This window comes from Conger conger, chromosome 16, assembly GCF_963514075.1.
Source record: "Conger conger chromosome 16, fConCon1.1, whole genome shotgun sequence".
In the NCBI taxonomy this organism is placed as follows: Eukaryota; Metazoa; Chordata; class Actinopteri; order Anguilliformes; family Congridae; genus Conger; species Conger conger.
In genome coordinates, this window is record NC_083775.1 from 10,115,999 (window position 1) to 10,131,263 (window position 15,265).

The 15,265-nt window shown below is 42.5% G+C and overlaps 1 protein-coding gene across 1 annotated transcript in view; it reads left to right on the forward strand.

Moving 5' to 3' along the window:
- Positions 1-14,337, forward strand: part of LOC133114019 (GTPase IMAP family member 4-like) — an 18,050-nt gene extending 3,713 nt beyond the window's left edge. Inside the window, exons 2-7 of the mRNA XM_061223221.1 lie at positions 1,829-1,891; positions 2,771-3,165; positions 5,106-5,211; positions 9,500-10,415; positions 10,596-10,774; positions 14,330-14,337. Coding sequence (XP_061079205.1) covers positions 1,829-1,891; positions 2,771-3,165; positions 5,106-5,211; positions 9,500-10,415; positions 10,596-10,774; positions 14,330-14,337 — 1,667 coding nt within the window. The remainder of the gene's footprint in view (positions 1-1,828; positions 1,892-2,770; positions 3,166-5,105; positions 5,212-9,499; positions 10,416-10,595; positions 10,775-14,329) is intronic.
- Positions 14,338-15,265: the final 928 nt, after the last annotated feature.

The window sequence follows — 15,265 nt, forward strand, 5'->3', positions numbered from 1 at the left end:
CCCCTGTAATGGTCTAATCATTGATTGGATAATTACTTGATGAGTTAACAATCTTTTACATTACATTATTGGCATTTGGCAGACGCTCTTATCTAGAGCGACGTACAACAAAGTGCATACCATACGGGAAGTTCGTTCCACCACCGTGGAGCCAGAACAGACAGTAGTCGTGAGTGTGAGGTGGAGGTTCGGAGATGGGGAGGTGCCAAGCGGCCTGTGGAGGCTGAACGAAGAGGTCTGGCAGGGGTGTAGGGTCTGATGATTTTTTGTAGGTAAGCTGGGGAAGACCCCTTAACTGCTTGGAAGGCTAGCACCAATGTTTTGAATTTGATGTGAGCCATGACAGGCAGCCAGTGGAGGGAAGTAAGCAGGGGGGTGACGTGTGAGTATTTGGGAAGGTTGAAGACCAGACGAGCTGCTGCATTCTGGATGAGTTGGAGGGGTCTGATGGCGGACACTGGGAGGCCAGCCAAGAAGGAATTGCAGTAGTTCAGGCGGGGCTGAACCATTGGACCAGGAGCTGGGTCGAGTAGGGGGTGAGAAAGGGGCAGATTCTCCGTATGTTGTATAGGAAGAACCTGCCTGACCGGGTCACCGCCGCAATGTTCTCGGAAAGGGACAGTCTGCTGTCCATCACCACGCCGAGGTTCCTTGCACAGGGTGATGACGTGAGTATGGTATCCCCGAGGGAAATGGAGAGATCCAGATGGGGAGAGGTATTAGCAGGGATGAATATCATTTCAGTCTTACCTGGGTTGAGCTTTAGATGGTGGTTGTCCATCCAGCTCTGGATGTCACTCCAATCTTCCTGGGTGTTTGCACCTGAGAGGACCCTGATAAATGGCTTCACCCAGATGCTCAGGCGAGTGATTTGATTTGATTTGATGCACCCTGGTTATGGGTATGCACTTTGTTGTACGTTGCTCTGGATAAGAGTGTCTGCCAAATCCCGTTAATGTTATGTAATAATGATTTCTCATTCTGTGCTGAGCTTTTGACAGTGGTTGTTGGTTGTTGGTTGTTGGAGGACTTGGTCTTCCTTTGTTAAAGTTGGATTTCTACACTCCACTTGCACTCACACTCAAACACCCCTAAACTGATTCACTCTGACACGCATTCAGACAGAAACACATTACTGCCAAATAAAACTCTTTTTTCCTGGTCATGTTTTGTTTGACTGCTTGAATGCCGGTCGTTGCTAGCGAGTTGTGCGCATCAGGTTTACTTGAAGCGAATGTTGTTCATGTGTTACGAACAAAATAGGCTACTCAGAAATGCTACTCAGAAAAGTCTACAATTAACTTGCGTTGGGAATTTCATTAATGTATTTCCAGTAAACTGATCATGCAGACAGTATTGTTCCTGTGGTTTACTATTCAGAAGAGGAATGAAGGAGAGGGTATTTTATTTGTAAATTAGTTACAAGTTACAATTAGTTTCCCCCAGTTTGGGGGAAAATGTTGAATTCATAATTAACCGAAATGAAAGAGAATGTGGTTATTTTTTATATTATTTTAATAATAATAATAATAATTATAATAATAATCATAATCATAATCATAATCATAATCATCATCATCATCATCATCATCATCATTGAAAAGTGACATTGAGTGAAGGTGCATATTCTCAGGTAGGCCTACCATAATACCATAATGTATTCTAGCAATGTCACATTATTTCAATAATTAAATATATATATATATATATAAATAAATAAAAATACTGGATCTTTTATTTTGAAGTAGAGATTGTATTTTCAGATTATATGATATGTGTGTGACATTTTTGTCTTATTTGTGTATTAAATGATGTCTCACTGTGTCAGGGGATGTAAAGACAGAGCAGGATCCATGTGGAAGACACAGCCCTGACCGGGACCGTCCGAACAGTAAGTTAATATCACTGATCTATTCTGCGCTGTGGTGTAAAATAGCCTGCACTCAAGGAGATTTTAAATGTAAAATAGATTTTATTTCATATTCATCTTTCAAATAGTTCAAGGAATATTCAAATAATTATAGATGGCTAATATCAGATTCAAAAGAAGAGATAGAGAACAATTTACACACCACAATTTATGTTAAATCAACTGAAGTGAAGTTGCTGTCACAATGCAATGCAATTCACCTTTCATTCATATGTCATTATTAATGCATGATATATGATATATCATGATCAATCTGCCTGTATAAATCAATGAATCTTTTTTATAGTTAAACTTACACGTGTGCCTGAATGTGTATTTTAAAATCACATCATAGACTTTGTCAATTAAAATTATTTTATGAACTGCTTATGATTCCCCTACACAATGAGCACTTGTTTTTGAATCACCTGAAGTGATTTTTTTTTATTTTTTATCATACATTCATTATGAAAAAGATAATTTCACATCAACTGATGCCTGATCTTCGCCCAGTTCAATGAAAAAGAGTTATTTTCATGAAATGGAAAAATTGTATTCCCCGTGTCTGCGTGGGTTTCCTCCGGGTACTCCGGTTTCCTCCCACAGTCCAAAGACATGCACATTAGGCTGATTGGAGAGTCTAAATTGCCGTAGGTATGAGTGTGTGAGTGAATGGTGTGTGTGCCCTGCGATAGACTGGCGACCTGTCCAGGGTGTATTCCTGCCTTTCGCCCAATGTATGCTGAGATAGGCTCCAGCCCCCCTGCAACCCTGTTCAGGATAAGCGGGTTCAGATAATGGATGGATGGATGGATGGAAAAATTTCAGTATGACCAAGTGGGCCTTCACGCTGTCCTACAGAAATAAATGTGTCCTACTTTACAGTGTCTGATCTGAGGATTGTGCTGCTGGGGAGGTCTGGAGAAGAGAAGAGTAAAGTGGGAAATATCATCCTGAGGAGAGAGGCTTTAGAAACTGAGCCCTCCTTCTTTAAAGCAGTAAAGCAGCAGTGTGAGAGAGTTAGAGGACTGGTGGATGGGAGACATGTGACTGTGATCAACACTCCAGACTTACTGCATCCCCAGATCTCTCAGTATGACATAGACAAGCAGATGGAACTGTGTGTCTCTCTGTCAGACCCTGGGCCCCATGTGCTTCTGCTGGTCCTGCAGCCTGGAAGATTTACAGAGAAGGACGGAGACAGAATGAGGAAGATTCTGAATGCTTTGGATGATCAGGCCTTTAAGTACACAATGGTACTGGTCCCCCATGAAGACTACAAACCAAAAGTTTTCATTGGTGGACAGAAGGATCCCATTGAGTTGTTTGTTGAAGAATGCAGAGCGAGCTATCACTGGTTCAGCAACAAGAGTTACTGCATCCAGATTACTGAATTTATGGAAAAGATTAACAAGGTAGTGAAGGAGAATGAAGGAAAATATCTCACGTGTGAGATATACAAGGAGGTAGAATCAGGTCATTCATCAACACCTGAGGCTCTGGCAGGAAGTGAGCAAGGTATTGGTGGCGAGAATAAACCACAGGCCTTGTCTGGAGGAGACCAGAAAACACAGGAAGAAAAATTGGACATTGGCAGTGAGTATATGTAATTAAACATTCAGAGTTTAAAACCTAATAAACATTTACTTTGATTAAATATTAGGTCTTATTGAGTATTACACATTTCAGAATGTGTAATTCTCATGAATCATGAATCATGTTTTGTTTGTTTGGTTAGCTACTGTAGCTAGTTTTTCCATTTTTTCCATTAATTTCCAGCTTGGCTGTATGTGGTGTATTCCACATTTTGTGTTTTGTGTCGTATAACCTGTGGAGTTACAAGCCCAGTGCCCTACAGTGCTGCCTGCCTCACCAGAGCAGGATGTGTTTACGTCAGGCAGGGTTCCTCAGGGTAACACTGCAGTAGTTCCTCTCCTCTCAGATCCTGGTTATCAGTGAGAGATGTGTCTCTCCTCCTATGACAGTAAAGTGGAATTTAGGAAAGGATGGTTGCTGAACCACAGTCTGACATTATATCAAGTGCCATGGTACTGATTTGGGCAATAAAATGTTTGCATATAATCAAAGAGTAAAAATTAACTTTCTATCAACTCAAGATGTAAGCTATATTTTCAGTGGTAATGTGTAACTTTCTGTGGCTAACACATACTGGAATAATTCTGTCAGGGATCGGACAAAGGGAACCAATCGCAGACTCAAGGATAATGTAATAAGTCAGGCTTTAATGACAAAGGGGCAGATCCAAGACGTAGTCCAAAAACGGCCATAATCCAAGCAGACAGGTACATGCAGGGCAGGCACAGCGTAATCTGGAAACGGGGACAGTTCAAAGACCAGGAAGTCCAAACAAGTGAAGGTACAATTACAAAAACCAAAACAGAGTCCAAAAACTAGGCAGAGATCAAAACCAGAAAATCCAAAAGCAGAACAGAGCAGTGAAGAATTAGACAAAAAAAATAACAGGGCACAGGTACGAGGACGCTAGAACTGGGGTAGGGAACAGAAACAGGTGGAAGACATGGCAGAAACAACAGGAAGGAAGTGCATATAAGGAGTGGGAGGCGGAGAAATGAAATAGAAGACAGGTGAAGCAAATGACAGGGAATGAATGGGGAGACAGACTACAGAAAGCACAAAGGTTAAAAAAGGCAAAAACACTGGGGACTTAAAACAGACAACAGAATGACAAAACCTCACAAATTCAGTCTCTTACAGTAACATTGATGACAAATTAATTTCATATTTCTTATTAGTAAAATTTTGGAGCAGTTTACTATTGGGATTTACTGCTAAAAATGGATGGAAACTCAATTGAGGAATAATAGATGTTCTGAAGATGTACTGAAAAGCATACTGGGGAACTGACTCTCAGTATGCCCAAAATGACAATAATACAGTGAGACACGACTCTAAGATAACAGACTCTTCCTCTTTATTCCAGTGGCTGGGGGTGACCCACTGAACTTGGTATTGTTTGGGAGGAGAGGAGCTGGGAAGACATCTGCAGTAAACGCCATCCTAGGACCGAGGGAGTCCAGTGTGGATCCCAGCCCCCCTTCAGTGTGTGAGAGGAGAGAGGGAGAAGTATGTGGTCACCTGGTTACTGTGGTGGAAATTCCAGCTCTGTGTAAAACACAGCTCTCTACATCCACTGTGTCTCACCTCTTTGCCACAGCTGGAGAGGAAGGTTCGAGAGCTGGAGGCCAGGCACAAGACTGAGCTGGAGGAGAAGAACCAGAAGATCAGACTATTACAAGAACGCATTGACGGCACATCACAGGGTAGGTTTGGAGGGGTTCATCATTTCATGAAATGGTAATACACTCAGTGACCACTTTATTGGGTATGTCTGAGGCACGACGTATTTTTTTAACATATTGCAGCAGTATATCACATATATACATACAGGCACACATACACACACATATATACATACACACACACATACACACACATATATACATACACGCACACATGCACACACGCATATACATACACGCACACATACACACACGCATATACATACACACACACACATATACATACGCACACGCATATATACATACACACATACATACATACTGTCGTGAGCCACGGACCCCTTGCCGAGCTCAGACCTTACGTTCCCACGAGCAGTACTCCACGAGGAGGTGTCTCGGGGACGAACTCAAGTACTCCGAACGTCCTGGAGCCCTGGTAAGTTCTACTGAACTTCCAGCCCAGTCTCGAAGTGAAGGGTGTGATGCAAATCTGGTATTCGATGTCCTGTATTCAATGTATTCCTCTAAAGAATCTTTATCACATATGATTATAGTAAGATATACTTTATTATAATCAATCAAAAGAATAGAGTTATACAGATTACAGTGTACATATCATCTTTTGCAGTTTGCTGATCACATGCAAGTTACATATACCCCTTTAGCTCTTTCTAACTTACCTTTCCACCTATGATGTTTAAAAATCAAGGTACACCCCTCAAATATCCATCATCCTCTTTGGCCTTTACCTTATCTTATGGCTCCCCCTTCACGGAGATAAAAGCTACTGAACTTCCATTAGTACAATGGGTACGAACACCCCTAAAGTCTACTACTTATTTATATTGTATATAGTATCTTACTAAAAAATAAAAGGAAACTTATAATGTATTACTTCTATGTATTACTTTTCCTACTTCTACAAGTAATATAGATTATAATTACCACCCATGTCCTAAATATAGCCATCTCGTTTTCTGCGGGATTTGATCCCTCCTCCTTGCTGTTGATGAGCTCTTTGAACAGCTGCATTGGTTTGGGAATCTGGGGCAGGATCAGGACCCAGACTTTCGAAAGACGTGACTTTGCACTTCGTACTTCTCCTGCCTGTTGTATGGGATGTGCACTGGTATGTCTTCGAACACGTCGGGGGTTTTGCAGTGCAGCCGCAGCATATGCCTCTCCTCACTGACACTGAGGTTAGGGGGGGAGGCTTCAGGTTCTTGCGTGGGTCCAGCAGGAAGGTGTTCTGTAGCGTGGAGGAACCCTGCGTCCCGTCTGTTGGCCTCCAGGTGCAGTTCATGGCTCCAAGCATGTCGTAAAAGCCCTTTAACTCTTTCACTAGCTTTTCTGTATGATGAGGGATGCGCGTGAACACCTCTTCGACATCAGTCCTGCTGCCACAATTCTTGGGCTGAGTCCGCACCACGTACATCACTCCTCTCTCCATATCCATATCCTGGAGTGGCGCGCAGAGGGAGCGCGCCACTCCAGCTTGACTACAGCTGTCTTGTGTTGCTCTCTCTTCAACAGCTCGTAGATATCTTCTGAAGCCAAATTCTAAGATCCCATCCTAAGGTCTAAAAGCTTATTTCTTATATATCTTTTTTGCATACAAAAGTGTACCTTTTTTGATAAGAAATGTCCCCAATATTTCAAGCGGGAAGACATTTATCTCTTATGTAACTTGTTTTTTAATGATCATATTAATTATTTCTGTTTTTCCAATTGTCATTTTCTCATACCTCAAAAGAAATTTCCCCAATATTTTATGTCATGTGCCCCTCCGGTTTGGGAATTTCCACCATCTTAATATACGAGTGGAAAAACACAAGCTCTTATGTAATTTTTTAATGAACCTATTCATCACTGGTATTTGTCTCCCTGTCATAATCTCTCCTTGGACTCTCTCCAAACTTTGACTTCATACAAGCCAGAAGTTAGTGCCCTCCACCATCTCAACACACTCTTCAGGTGCCCCTCTCAGTGGCGCCTTAAGGGATTTACAAAGGACATCCAGCCAATAGCTGAGTGTAAATCATCCACCAACTCTTCTATAGTCAGTCCTTTGAATCTATCCGAAAGATTATTTGTGCTATAATCAGGAAGGCCCTTAAAGCCTCTTAATCTTCTTTCGGTATTGACATCCCTTCCGTTTTCCTTTTTTTTTTTTTTTTTTTGCCAGGCATTGCGCCCCTCCCCTGTAGGGTTGGGGTATTCTCAGTCAGAACTTTAACCTTGCTCCTTAAAACCCTAAATCTAAGTCCCCCGACTTCAGACTCCTCTACTGACAAGTATGGCTGCTCATTATCTGTGAACCACATATTTTTCTTCTTACGGGCGTTCTTACTACCACTTCGATGGCGTGTGCGAGGGGTTAACAATGCATTCCTTCTGAACCCATCCCCCATCAATCTCTCATCAGGGGGGCCTAGGGCCGGGTCCTCGACAATACACGCATATATACATACACACATACATACACGCATACATGCATACACACATATATACATACACGCATACATACATACACGCATACACGACCTAAGGCTCGATTTGGCCGTAACATAAAATGGACACCAACAACAAGGTGAAGGAATTACAAATATTTATTAAATACCTTCTTTTATTGAAGACTTATGCAAGCCTTTTAAACAAGTGTCAAAACCCACAACCAAATACAGGCCTACTTAACAAGTGTCCAAGCCAACAACCAAATACAAAACACAATGCCAGCGCAAGGAAGGAGCATTCGCCATGCAGCCATGAGTTAACGTGAGCTAACTCCAGAATGGTGAAGCTGTGCTTTTAAACCCCAGCTTCCAGGTGCGTCAAATCCAATAATCAGCGCTGGCTCAGTTCTCCTTAGCTCTACCCACCTTTCCGTTCCTGCAAGCAGAGCACACGAGCAGAGAGAAAAACCCAGAGCGGATCGCGAACCTTGGTCGTAACACATATATAACAAATTAAAGTCTGACGTTAATCACTAGGCTCCTAATTCAGTTGCTGTACACAGGTGTTTAGGTTCTATCTTAATTTTTCCTGTCAACCTATTGACACAATGCAGGTTTGACTCGTTTTCTTAGTACTTCCTACATTATCTACCAAATGGCTTGTTTTCATGGCCAGGAGTCACCAATTCTGCAGAATCAGGGTCAGTTACTCTCTTTATGAAATTGTTTGCAATATAGATCAATCAGTACAATGTGAACATGGGACTTTTATTCTTCGCGGCATACTTAGCAATTTTAGACATAATGTGGTCCAAGAGGGTAAATAATCCCTCAAAACATGAAAAATTAACAGCTTGTTAAAAATCTGGGATTGCTGTTGTGGTTGGAATGAAAACCAGCATACACAGGGGGTCAGGACTGAGTTTGAGAAACACTGCTCTAGACCATGGCTGCAGCTGAAATCACACACTATATATGTATACGGTCACTCCACATATATGACACCTTTAGTACATGAGTAAAAAGTAAGATGGCTTTTCATGAATACTATTACTTCAACTAATGCTAACTGATGTGAGTTAGGATGTAAGGAAAACAGAAAAAAAGATTTTCAAAGGCAAATACTGTATATCCATTGATAATAACTGCAGTATGTTCCACTAAGCATAGTTGAAGGTAATACTTACATTTAAATTGTTCAACTATTTCTCTGCTTCTGTCCTTCAGTGTGCTTGGGTCATGTGCACTGATACTCATGCCAGCATAGTGTCTAGTGTTTGCTCTCTATGATATTTCATCAAATGTAGAGCGACATCTGGGAAGTTTTAGCACACTGTTTTATGCAGCTATGGTTTCGGACATAGTCATATTATTTTGACATACTAAATTGTAAGATCGTATTCGATTTCTGATGCAGCCCGTGTCTGCATGCTTTTTCGGCTGATGAGATATTTGCATCAACAAGCTGGTGTATAGGTTTACCTAAGAAAGTGGTCACTGAGTGTATAGTACCCTTAGCAAAGTAATGACACAATGCTTCTCAGTGTGTACAATTAGCAATATAGGAATACCCATCTTAGTAGGATGTTTCCAGTTCTTGTTTATTTGTATACATCCTTCAATTAATCATTCTTGATCCTGCCAACTACAGTCTTTATTATAAAATCATCTGCATACCTGCACAGGATAGTGCTAAAACATCAGTGTTAATTGCATGTGTATACAAAAGCCATATTTACCACTACGTGTCAGAATCCAGTTCAGTTTGACACCACTCAGACATGCAGTCTGAAATATTCATCGTTTTTTATGAAACTTCTGTCTGAATTATACCGTTTTTATTTGTTATTCTGCAGGTGTTGAGGGTAAAGATCAGAGCTCTGACTGTGTGAGGATTGTGCTCGTGGGGAAGACAGGAAGTGGGAAAAGTGCCACAGGAAACACCATACTGCAGAGGGAGGAGTTCCTGTCTGAGACCAGTACGACATCAGTGACTACCTGCTGTCAGAAAGGAGTAGGGGAAATAGCTGGCAGGCGTGTTGCTGTAGTTGACACACCGGGTCTCTTTGACACATCAGTATCTAATGAGGAGGTCCAGCAGGAAATAGCCAAATGCATCTCCTATTTGGCCCCAGGACCTCATGTATTTCTCCTGGTGCTACAGCTCGGGAGAATCACAAAGGAGGAGAAGGACACATTGCAGCTCATTAAGAGTACCTTTGGAAAAAAGGCTGAAATGTTCACCATTGTCATGTTCACAAGAGGAGATGATCTTAAAAATAAATCCATTGAAAGTTACCTTCAAAAAGGTGACCCTACAATCCAGAATCTGATTGAAGTCTGTGGAAAGAGGTTTCATGTCTTCAATAATAATGACATGCCCAACATCACCCAAGTGTCTGAGCTGTTGGATAAGATAGACACGATGGTGCAGAAGAACGGAGGAGGCTGCTACACCAATGAGATGTTCCAGGAGGCAGAAATGACCATAAAGAAAGAATGTGAGAGAATACTGAGAGAGAGAGAGGGAGAGATGCAGAGAGAGAAAGAGGAGCTGCAGGCAAAACATGAAGATGAGATGAAAGAGATGAAGAGAAGGATGGAGGAACAGAGACTTAAAGAAGAGGAAGAAAGAGCCCATCGGGAAAAAGAGCTGAAAGAAAAAGAAGAACATTTAAGGAAAGAGCGTGAGGAGTGGCAGAAAAAAGAGGAGGAGGAAAAAGAAAGAAGAGATGAGGAAGAGAAAAAGAGGAAGGAAATACAAGAATTGGAGTGGAAGAAAAAAATAGATCAGATAGAGGGAGAGAAAAGCAGAATGAAAGAGTGGAAAAGAAAGGAAGAGGAAGAGAAGAGGGTACGAATAGAGGAGGAGAAACAGCTGATGGAAACACAAAGAAGAGAAAAGGAAGAATTTCATAAAAAGCAGGCAGAACAACAGAAAAAGAGGGATAGAGAGGAGCAGGAGAGGAGAAACCGCGAGGAGAGAGAAAGAAGGGAGTGGGAACAGAGAATTAAAGAGGCAGAGAAAGAGAAGAAAGAGATACAGGAAGACATGAAGAAAAGGGCTAAGGAATGGGAACTGGAAAGGAAAAGGGAACAAAAAAGAAAATACAAGGAGGAAAAGAAAAGGAGTGAGAAAGAAGAGCAAGAGAGAAAAGAGTGGGATGAGAAACAAAAGAAAATGAGGGATGAGTTTAACAAAGAAAGGACAAGAGAAAGACAAAAGAGAGAAAAGCAACAGAGAGATATAGAGGAAATGATGCAGAAGGCTCTTGAAGAAAAGAAAAGGCAGTTGAAAAAACAAAAAGAGGAATGGGACAAGGAACGAAAAGAGGAGAGAGACCGACAAGATAAAGAGGAGGAGAGAAGAGAGGAGGAGAGAAAAAGGCTGGCAAAGCTGCAGGAGGAATTTGACAAAGAACGAGAAGAAGAGAGACAGAAGAGAAAGAAGGAAGATCAGGTCAGGAGAGAAAGAGAAGAGAAAGAACATGAAGAAAAGGAGAGAGATTTTGAAAGAAAAATTCTAGAAATGAAGAAGAAGTATGAAGAAGATACGAGAAAAGAAGCAGAAGAAATGAATGCCTTTACAGAGCAGTTCAGAAAATTAGGATTAACATTAAAGGTGAAGGATTTAGACATCCTAAGAAGCATGCGAGATGCACTAAAAGGTGAAAAGAATACAAATCTTGTGAGTTTCCTGGATGATATAATCGATGAGTTGGAGAAAAAGGAAAGTTTCTGTGTCATACTGTAATGCTGTATTTCCTGTGTTAGGCACCAGAACAGACCATTACTCAAGTGTAGATCAAGTAGCAGGATCTTGATGTGGAATGCTCCATTTGGACAGAAAGCTGAATATCAGGTCATTTTTTATTAATGCATATACTAAATTCAACAGTGATTGGCTAATGACTAACACATGAATAAGCGCACAAAGATCTCTGTCCAACGTTCTCTCGGGCTGTGTCTGAAGCAGCCTCCTAACTACTCCTTAAAATATGTACTGTCTGCTGAACTTACCTCCTACTGCCCTCCTGAATACAGACTCCCTAAAATATGTACTGTCTGCTAAACTTACTTATTGCCAGTCACTGCCAATCACAGTGAGGGTGACCAGATTACTGCATCTTCTGCCCCTGGACGCTGGGTGTAGATGGTAGTTTGTTAGCCAACTGATGTTTTATGTTTACAGCAGAGCACTCTGTGTCAGTGTTGTTTGAGATCAGTGTCAATTCCAGAAATGTCCAGTATGAAGGCCTGCTTCTGCCATGTAGTGAACAGCAGGCTGAGATATCTTTGGCTTTAAAGGTATTGCAGGATTTTCACATTGAAAATATTATAAAACAAACATGCCCAGTCATTATTATGATACACTGGCAACCTGTGTGTGTGGCTCACTTTCCCAATACCGTGCTTGTCTCCTTGTATTTGTTATTCTAAAAACTCCTTGGGCCTCTTCTGGGCATGGACATTTTCTTTTTTCTTTTCTGTTTTGTATTTGAAAAGCATGTGTAACCCACCCCTGGATGATGTTGGTGCTCTAGATATAAGCGAGGTTCGTAAGGAGTAAGGTATGAAGTAAGTACAATAACCACGACCACACATGATTTCAAGGGTACCACTTTTACTTCGCAACCTTGTATGTAAATTATGCAACATATACACATGTACAATATACAGAAAATAAACGGGCCAAAATAAAATGTTGTGAATTTTAAAGTGTCCACTGTCTAGAGTCGAAGGTGGAATCCGAATCTGACCCGTTGGGGTCAGATCTCGTCAAGTCAGTTCTGTCTAAGAGCTCTTTGAATCTGAGAATGTCTCAGGATGACATGCACGTATGTGTCACTGTGCCACTCAGTCTGACTGGCACAGTCCTACCACAAGGCCGATGGTCAAACTCCTGTTCTAGTAGGTTGATCCGCAATCCTGGGAATCCAAGTTGGGTGACTCGCCATCTATTGAGATCGGGATCGTCCCTGTGGTAGTTCTCGATGGAATCAAGACGTGGTCAAAAGACTTGACCGAGTCTCAGCAAGAGAAAAGATGAAACCGGAGTTTCCACTGCAGTGTCCTTGCGTTCTGTTTAGCTTCTCTTCGGCTTCTTTGGTGGCTATAATAACGTTAGTTTCCAATTCTCTCGTGAATATAAAGTGCAACAGAGCGAATATGGAAGCCGTTAAGGCTTCAGGAATTCAATGCGTTTGCAGCATTTATAAAAGACAGTTAACCTGCACGCCCGCCATTTTCTTCACTTGACTATTCAATACAACACTTTTTAAATAGTATTCACGTTTTTTCACCAACAAGCAACACTCTGGTTCAACCGGCTCAAACTGGTTCATGCATGTCTAGCTAGAAAACGTACTTCCTTCTTTTTTTTTTTCGTCGGGGTATTGCTGATATCGCCCCCCCTCAGGGCAAGGGTAAGAAAACGGGAGAAACTAAAAGGGCTGTTGAGGCAAAAATAAATTAGGTTCTTCCCAGACTGGGGTATGCTCCAGGGCCTCCTTCCTTCTTCCTTCCTGGGCCGCGTCAGGGCTGGGGGAAGCACAAAGAGATAGGGTAAGGCAAGGGTGCTTGATTATCCTCACGTGTCTGTTGGTAAAGGTGGGGCCTCCTTTTAGGTTCAATCCTCCAGGTCAGTACGGCAGAGGCTCTTTCCTCTCGCTGCTCTTCCTTCCTCAGAATAGGCGCCGACTGACTCCGTTTGCAGCCTCGACCGCGCCTTAAAAACCTTCCCTGCTCATTAGGGAAAAAGGCTGCAGCTGAGTCAGTACTTTTCCACGTGCTCCCTCATGTGCTCTATCCGGGGTCCTGGAATGCAGGTAGAGGAATCTCTCTCCATGGTGCTGATCTTCCCACCACCTCTCTAGGAAGATACACTCCTTCGCATACCATTCCCAAGGCGTGGCGGTTGCGTGGTTGCGTTGTGCGGGTCCTTCCGGGGGTTCTCCACCCACGTGGCGCAACATGCAGGAGCAGGGGTGCCACAGTATCGTTAGTTTGAGCATGTGAGTTTTCAATAAAAACTATTCAAAGTATAGAAATGTGTTATTTGTTATTTGTTATAATTTAAAAAATTATAACTGAACCCTCTCCACACACATACTTTTTTTCTGATATTTTTTGTATGGGTCCATTGCCTACACTCACACATTCACACAACACACACTCTTCCTGTCCAAAATGCAGTAATGAGTGTGACATCATCCCGAGGAAAAGGAAGGCGTCATGGAGAACAGGAGTTTGTCATGAGGTTAGCAGTTCCTGCCTTCCCGGTGTCTGTGTTTTGTTTTCCCTCCCTCTTGGGTTGTGTGTGTGTGTGTCTCCCTCTGTCTGTGCATATGTGAGCTGACACCAACTGGCTGCAGGCGTGGCTCATGCTGGCTTCAGGAGTCTCCGCCCCCATGCACACCAGGGTGATTCTGAAGATCCCTCCTTGCCAGATCGTCTGTGTACAAGCGGTGAACTCTCCTCAAGCCTCTCGGTTCTTCAAACCAGCTAAGAAACATTTTGCAGTAAATTCTACTCGGCTGTATCTGTTTTTTATCCCCCCAGCTCCTTTTTTTTTCCAGTCAGCCGTAGCCTTATTTTGTGTTTGGACTTTAACTAGTGTTTTTTTCTCGATAGCCTGCTAGTAGATTTCTGTTCTCCAGACTCCCCCTTCTCTTGTGCCCCTGAAGACTCCTGAGTTTTTACCCCTGGATTTTGTGTACCTCTGGGGCCGCTTTCATTAAAGACTGTTACCAACTTTTACTAGTTTACGAGTGTGTATTCAGAGTTGCCTTTTTTGGTCCGCCATTTTTGTTACCTCATAACAGAGTTGGTGAGGAAGAACCACTTGTCTGTGCTATGTGCTCATTATAAGTGATGCTTTTGGATGAGCCCAGCTGAGTAGCAGTTTTTATATCTCACAGCAGAGGAGGGGCACTTTATGGCTGCAGGACCTTGGATAGCAGAGTGTTGTCTAGTGTGTTGTGTAGTCTGGCATCCAGAAGAGGCAAGTATGAGATGACCCGTTCATCGCTTCCTTTGTTTCACCCCCCATGTTTAGTGCCCGCATATTTTTGGTTTTTATTTTGCTCTTTTTATTTTAATTTTATATTTTATCCCAGATTTTTCCAATTTTCCCAAACCCAAACTCAGCCTAACTTGTTCATCTCATTCATCTCATTCATCTTGGCGACATTGGCTCAGGCGGTAAGAGCAGTCATCTGGCAGTTGGAGGGTTGCTGGTTCGATCCCACCCCCGGGGTGTGTCGAAGTGTCCTAGGGCAAGACGCCTAACCCCTGAAGGCTCCTGACGAGCTGGTTGGTGCCTTGCATGGCAGCCAATCGCCGTTGGTGTGCGCTGTACGATGAGAAAGATAAATTGTACCACGCTTTGGATAAAGGCGCAATATGACATGCCAACCATTTACCATCTCCCAGAAGCAACCCCTCAGGTCAGAAGGAGAGGGCAGACGCGTGGCTGGCACCTATTCTCACCATTTTCCACACTGCAGACACACCGCCAATCATGTATTGCCCATCAGCACATACTAGGTCAGCATATTCTATTGGTTTGTGCTCAGGAATGGCCTCTTGAAATTGCCATAGGCAGTAATGGGGAGACCGGA